Source organism: Phaethon lepturus, unplaced genomic scaffold, assembly GCF_000687285.1.
Source record: "Phaethon lepturus isolate BGI_N335 unplaced genomic scaffold, ASM68728v1 scaffold53255, whole genome shotgun sequence".
Taxonomy (NCBI): domain Eukaryota; kingdom Metazoa; phylum Chordata; class Aves; order Phaethontiformes; family Phaethontidae; genus Phaethon; species Phaethon lepturus.
This window is the reverse complement of record NW_010542278.1, coordinates 1-7,317: the sequence shown is the minus strand read 5'-3', so window position 1 is coordinate 7,317 and position 7,317 is coordinate 1. Positions and strand designations below refer to the sequence as shown.

General features: G+C 42.2%; 1 protein-coding gene across 1 annotated transcript; it reads right to left on the bottom strand.

Annotated features, from left to right (window-relative positions):
- Positions 1 to 3,758: 3,758 nt before the first annotated feature.
- USE1 (unconventional SNARE in the ER 1 homolog (S. cerevisiae)) lies at positions 3,759 to 7,093 on the bottom strand. Its single transcript, XM_010287967.1, has 7 exons — positions 7,047 to 7,093; positions 6,297 to 6,375; positions 5,647 to 5,799; positions 5,396 to 5,414; positions 4,637 to 4,667; positions 4,232 to 4,394; positions 3,759 to 4,001 (listed from the first exon to the last, which is right to left on the bottom strand). The coding sequence occupies exons 1-7, from the start codon at positions 7,073 to 7,075 to the stop codon at positions 3,819 to 3,821; spliced, it is 657 nt and encodes a 218-aa protein (XP_010286269.1). The 5' UTR covers positions 7,076 to 7,093; the 3' UTR covers positions 3,759 to 3,818.
- Positions 7,094 to 7,317: the final 224 nt, after the last annotated feature.

Below are 7,317 nucleotides of genomic sequence, written 5' to 3'. Positions count from 1 at the left end.
CCAGTTTGTTCTGTAGCTAGGAGACACACCCTTTCTTTGTAAATGTTACGAATCGGGCATATCTGATCCATTATTCACTAACTGCTGCTGCTTCCCACTTCCATCTCCTATTAGGAGGTAGCTCTCATGCCAGAAATGTCACGGCGGTGTCATGTGACAGGTGGTATTGATTTAGCTAAGTTGGGTTTTAATGTCACTCTTGTTCAGTGGGAACACATGGTGAGCGCACACCGAGCCTCAGCAGTGTGGCAGATCAGGACAAGAGCTACCAGCCAGCCCTGCACTGGGCTGTAGGGCTCTGGAATGGCATCAGCACTCTGCTGCAGACCAGGAAATTTGATTATTATTTTCTGCTCCTATCTGCTAAATTATCACAGTTAAAATTTTGTTCATGATTGTAACTATTAATCCTAAGACTTTGCTGTAAACCTAAAACGAAACCTGAGAATCAAAGTCAATGAGAATGGAAGTGACTTGCCCAGTATCACATGGTGAACAATCAGAAGCAGAATCCTGGTCTGTCCCCTCCATCTTTTTCACCCTTTTAAAAAAAGATACCCTCTTTTGGCAGAATAGCTGCCAGTTTTGGAAAGCTGCTCACAGCTTATAAAGTCTGATACACAGAGGCTTTGTAAAGTAAAGCCCAGGAAATATATGCCCAGAACAAGCTGGCATTACCCAGCCGCAGGTGCCGTTATATACAGTGTTCTGTTCCTGCCATTCGTGCATCCTTAGTGACAGCTTACTGACTGTAAAAAATCCTTCCAAAACACCAAATTTAGCTGTGACTGAGGACACAGCTTAAACATTAGGTATTATAATATAAGGAATCTCTGCCACCAAGGATGTTTGCTACAAAAAGCTTAGACTGACCCACAGTTACTGCTGCTGCCAGGCTCAGAAACAGTGCATTCACTGGCCTGACATGACTCAAGTCTCCAAAAGATTTTTTTTATTTTTTTAACTTGCTCTCTGAAAGGAGGTAGTCTGCCAAGAAGTCAACCAAGGCCCAACCCTATGCCTGATAAACATCTCTCTGTCTGGATTTCCCAAGCTTTTGAGAAAGTTAAGCAATTCTCACTTCACAATGTTTGCAACTCTCACAGAAAGCTATTTCTATATTTAACATATCAGCGCCCCATGCTATGAAATGGAGCTGAGGGCTAAAGTAGCAGATCAACCACCACCCCCCATACATTAGTCAAAAATAAAAACTGTCACTCCATCTATGAAATGTCACAAAGCCTGGAGTGATTGTTTATTCTAAATGCTATGGGCACAGATCTTCAAAGTGTTTTTGAATGACTATAATTACTAAATGAGCTCAAGAAAAGCAACTCAAGAAAAGCAACAAAAATGACAGCAACTGCCAATTAATAAGACAGCCATTGTGTGCAGGGAGATTGCTGGCCACTGAGGCAATTAATCCATTTGGTTTGCCAGGGCAGAAGGTAACATTCTTCCACCGAGTCGGAGGTAACCAGAAGCTCAGTGTAGTGCTGGAGGCACTATGCTCAACGGTCACGCGAGATATCACAAAAGGTGTTAGCAGTTACAGGATTCAGTCTCAGTTCTGGCAGTTCATCCTTAAAAATGACAAACCACCATGAAACGTCAACGCACAAAAGTTAAATAGCATGTTTCTGAACTGATTTCCTAGCAGGCTTCCTTGTAAAGGAATTGCTGTTGACTTAGAGGGGTGGATATTTTCTTGGGGGCAAGCTATCACTAGTAGTTCCCTTTCAGGTCTTTCCAATTGAACTTCTAATTTATAAGTGCCAAAAAGTTACAGCCAACACATGGCTGATAGCAAAATTCAGCTTTAAACTTGTCTGCAATGATGCACCAAGTCTTTTGCAAGCTGGAAACAAAATTTTATTTCATAATTCATAATGGGGAAAATGTTATAGATGATGAAGCATTAATGTTGTATCATTCCAGTATCTCACACAGAAAAAAAAAATTCCAGAACTACATTCAACCTCTGCTTTAAGAGAAGAGCTCAGCACTGAAATGCCTGCAGGGAAAGTAGTAAACAATTAGAATTAGAAAATAATTTGGTGACACAGCATTCACTAATGAAGCACAGTGAAATGTCAAACATTAAAGTTGAAAAACTTCTGGGAAAAGTAGGAATGTCCATAAATGGATTGCTACAACTATACATTTCTATAAAGTTCAAGGTAAGTAACATGTTCACTCAAACAGAATGAGCATATCGTGTAGATGAGTAGCTAGAAGAAAAAACCTGTACTTCATAATGTAATCACTCGTTTGATCATCCATAAGTGAATAGCATACTAAATTGCAAACATCCTGTTAAATGAACAGAAACATTTTATGTAAAAAATGTTAACTGTCTTCATTAACACAGCTGTTTTTGTAAAGAACAGAACAATTCTGAAACAGAATTCTGAAACTTTGGGATGCGTTCAAAGAAGCTGTTGAATTTTCGTAAAAACTCAACTGTCGTGACAAACAGTTCTTCCCCTAAGTCTTCCTCTCATCCAGGGCTGCTGTGGAGATGGCCAGACAGACAGGCCTAAAACACCCATCTAGTGGTGCAAAACAGCAATAGAAATGGCACAAGAACACTTGGGGGTCATCTGCTGCTCCTCACTTCCTCTGTGTGAAACACTAACACCTAAACACCAACACTTTCCAAAGACAGACTCCAGAAACGACAGCACAGATGCAGAACGGTTTGCTTTTAGCTTAACACAAGCACTTAAAACCAGACTTTATACTGTTACAACAAACCTTGCTTTACTGCAGGCTCTTCATTTTTTCTAGCAGTAGCAGTGTTTTTAAAATATTCATTCTAGTTTATTTACTCTCTGCTTTAGTGTTGTGACCTCTTAAGAATACAAGAACACTCTTGACCAGAAAAACTTGTCTCAGAAGGTAAAGGCTGAAGGTATTTTATTATTTTTTATAAAATTAGTTCTCTCTTGAAGACACCAGCTTCCTTTGCCCTCATCTTACAGTGAAAAAAATGTTTGTACAGGTGAGGTCTATACCGTACTGAGAGTACTGGGAGTACAGTTCTATGGTGCCAGGGTCACAGTGTTTTCTTGATGCAATAGCATCAACATAACAGACAATGAGTAAGTGAGAACATTTGTGCATACAAAAAGGGAAGCAAACATTGCAACAGCAAGCAACTTCAGCCCTTCTTTAGGAAGTCTAAACTGCAGAAGACTGCGAAGTCCGAAGTCCCAAATACCCATCTGGGAAAAAGGTAAGCCTGAGAATAGTTTTACCTTGTTGACACTCTCTGAACCTGATCCAGGCAAGCAACTCAGTGGTAGCGTTCTCTTCCTACAACCCTACAGCTGTGTATGTACATAGCTTTGTAATTAAATATTCTGTTGGCAGCAAGGTCCTGCTTTAGTACAGTGAAGCTGTAAAGACAGGAAAAATTGTAAGACTTTCACTGTTACTTACATTCGTATTGAGTACATGCCTTTTAGCGGGTGTAACATTTGCCACAGCCACATTAGAAACAGGACTGTATCTATCTGAGGAACTTGTTAGCAGCTCAGGGCAAAATTGCTGTCTTTATCCCAGTTCTCCTCTCAATAGGCAACAATATTAACTAAGTAAAAAAAGTAACCAAGTATCTAAGTTTAGAAAGCCTTCCCCATGAAACGCTTCACTGAATCCAGGGATTGCACAAAAAAAAAAAAAAAGATGCAAGGGTAGGCCTTGGACACCCTCTTTTAAAAGGCATGATAGGTGGCAAAGAAATTGATTGCTGACAGTTATCATACCAGCTGAGCTTTCCAGCTGCACTCTGGCAGCTTAAAAAAAAAAAATCATTTTAGTTTGGGGAAAATTCTGATAAAGAGAATCATGCTGATGAATATGAAACAAACTACAATTAACATTATCCATAATAGCCAGTTGACCGATTTCTTTGCATGCTGTTCAAGGCGGTCAGATTCATCCTTGAGCTTCTCAAAGTTCTGGTCTGCCATCCTGAGAGAATGCGATAGTGTCTGGGGAGCAAAGAGAAGAAATGGTTTCAAACTCAAGATTTCAAAGTTCTGACCTCTGTTTCTTCCAACAGAGAAAAGGTTCAATTGCACTATAGAAGCAGATGGATATTGCCTCCAAGTCTCCCCACTGATCTTCCCCGGAATCAAGTTACAGATATAGTATTTAATGTATTAGCACTTTAATCTTCTGCGTTGCAAAATTGAGAGGTTAGAACTTTAACATGCGCTACCTGGTTATCTTGTTTTATTACATTCTGTGCAGCCAGAGTGTTGTTTTTGAGACTGCGAGCCAAACTTAGCATTTCTTCAGCTAACTTCTCCTGCATATCCTGATGGTGCTGCAACACAGCATCCAGCTCGACTGCTGACTGCTTCTCATCAGATGCAAGGCCTCTGCAAAGAGGATAAGTAAAAATATTGGGGATTTCTACTTCCTTGTGCGTTGATCTCCCAAGGTCTCCCCAGACTCTGCAACTCTGACAAGACAACAACAACAGTTAAATCAGCTGAAGTCATTATATTTAAGTTTCTACCAGCAGGCACTTCACCCAAATGAAAGTACACCTGTGATTTAAAGGTCACAGGGAAAGCGGTTCCCAAAACACTAAGCAGGAGAATAAGAAATTTTGACTTACTTCCGCTTCCTTATGTTTAACTCCTCAGAATCTGGAAAAAGAGTTAAATTTGTGTCTTAGCATGTTATAAATTCCCATGCAATCATAGACTGAAGAAACAAGCTTTCTGTAAGGGATTTTCAGATGTCCAAATCCTGCTTGGCCCTCTACCCCAGGGAATGTGGGTTTCAAAAGCCTACCTGCTTTCCACAAGGAAAAGACAACACGTAACATCAAACGTACAGCGGAGAGAAAAAACAGATGAATCATATCCCTGAGGGCATGGTTTAGGCCTGTGTGTCTTGGTGTTCTCTTTCAGGACACGTTAGATTGGCCTAGCTCCAGCCACTGTAACAGTAGCTATGGAAACCGCAAATTAATTCCTACCAGTTCCCTACATGAATAACACGGCTGTATATTTAAGAGGAATTGAACAACGCCTACTCTAAGCACCTAAAATCACATGATTTGCTCAGAGCAGAAGAGAACACGAGCAAAGGTACACTGTCTTTACTAATTCTATAATTAGAATGTCTGTTTCTGCACGAATTCTAGAGAAATAGGTTCCTGCAAGTCCCTGCTACCATAATGATAACACTCAGGCTTTAATCTGTTAGGGTTTTTTGGTTTTGTTTGTTTTTAAAATCTGCTGTCTCAAAAAGAAGTGTGCTACTAAATTAAAAGTACACTTTGGCCTGTCTCTAATACCTGACCTCCTTCTTTCTCTTCCTGTAAGACTCAAGTTACCTAAAGTTAGAGAAAACAACAAATTAAACTTACCATCAATAGCGAAGGGGTCCTGGGAGGCAGAAAGAGAAACAAAACAGAAGATTACAAAGGGCCAGTGATAAGACAGTCCTCCAGGCCTAGCATAGTGCCTGTGGCCAGTATTTAGACTATCCAAATCAGAAAAAGGCAACTCCCCATCCAGCCTGGGACACATCTGAGGCATAGCCACCAAAGGCGGCTGAACCGAACAAGAGGCATTCTATCAGAACTAGCAGTAAAGAAGCAGCAGCACCAAAACATACTGTACCAAGCAGCTCGCTCCTCATTTTGCCTGTGCAACGAGCCTTTGTCTGCAGATGAACTGTTTTAGTAGCTGGGGTTCTCTCTTTGGTTGTCGTAGGGGTACGTCCAGGGGCCAAGAACTGATTTGCCAGAGCTTTTTCAGTTGATGAGGTCTGTGAGTAGGAAGAAGCAATGAAAAGTCATGAATATCACATTCTGCCGTGTGAGACCACCTGGATGTGTGACCAAGAGGGATGCAGGGAGCACTTACACAGCTGCTTCCCACAGAACAGCAGCACTGACTGTACCCGCACTAATTGCTCATTGGCATTTCATAGCTCTCCGGATGCACATGGTACCATCCAAGAGAGGCGTTAGGCCTAAAGCACAGTACCTGCCCCTGTATCTCGTGTCAAACAAGTGTGAAGGATGTAGGCAAGATGTACTTTGCTTTCAAAAGGAGGAAAGAGGTTTCAGATTTCATACAATACCCCCTTTTAACAAAATACAAAAATCCAATACACTTATTAACATTTTTACAAGGACTGCCTAATATTTTAAGTAGTTGTATTTTGAGACATAAGAGAAAGACAAACATAGGAACCAGGCAACGAGGTGAATATAAGCAGAGAATACTTAAGCCTTTTCAAGCTGAACTAGTAGATCTTACCAATTTTTCAGCTTCTAAGAGTCCCTTTAGGAAGTCCACTTTGCGGGAGTATTCATTCAGCAGTTCTGGGGCAGGCTTGCTATTAGAATTGAAAAATAAAAATATGAAAACCAGACGTGATCAGTGTTTTCTCTTGTTCAGATGACTTTCCAAATAAAATAAAATAAACAACCCCAACAGCTGGTTCTTCAAAGAAGCATCTTTCAACAGAACTAAAAAATGCAAAGCCCCTGCAAATCACCTTTTCCAAGGCACGGCAGACCCTGACTGCTTGGGGCACAAGCACTGTCCAAGGCCAAAGCTGACATGCAGGGAAACGTGCCCGAGAACACGTCAGAGTTGCACAGCTCCTCGCAGGGCTGTGTCGTAGCTGCTTTTAGGCACAGTTTCTCCCTCACCAACAGATATTTCCACAGGGAAGCATACGCACTACTGCGGTGTTTGTGGGCTATGTCTGTCTTAACAGACTATGTTAAGACCACATCAGACTGGTGAAACCCTGGCCCAGGGTGCCCAGAGAGGTGGTGGATGCCCCGTCCCTGGGAACACCCCAGGTCAGGTTGGACGGGGCTCTGAGCAACCTGATCTAGTTGAAGATGTCCCTGCTCATGGCAGAGGGGTTGGACTAGATGGCCTTTACAAGTCCCTTCCCACCCAAACTGTCCTATGATTCCATGTTTTTATGTCTGAACAGACTTACGAAATCACAAAGGCCACCTGCCCGCCCCAGGATTTCAGCGCGCGGCTCACCTGGACTGCTTCTTCAGCTCTCGGAGCATGTCTTCAAGGGCCGCCACATACTGAGGAGACAAAAAGGAAAAGCTTCTAAGCGACAGCTTTAAAAAGAAATATTCTGTCTGTCAGAGCTTGCTGCACGGTTGAGAACGAGGCTGGAGTTTTAACACGCCATAGCACTCGCTGCCTCAGTTTATTTCGAGAAGGCAAACCGCGCTGCTGCGGGGACACAGAAGGGCTGGAGACTCCCGCGCCCCGCGCTCTCCCCGGCCGGTCTCGCCCCGCA

Coding starts and splice junctions, on each gene's coding strand:
- USE1 (XM_010287967.1), bottom strand. CDS start 7,075: ATGCTCCGAGAGCTGAAGAAGCAGTCCAG. Junction 4,395..4,636: donor TTAAACATAAGGAAGCGGAA/GTAAGTCAAAAT, acceptor TCCTCTTTGCAG/AGGCCTTGCATCTGATGAGA. Junction 4,002..4,231: donor TAATAAAACAAGATAACCAG/GTAGCGCATGTT, acceptor TTTGCTCCCCAG/ACACTATCGCATTCTCTCAG.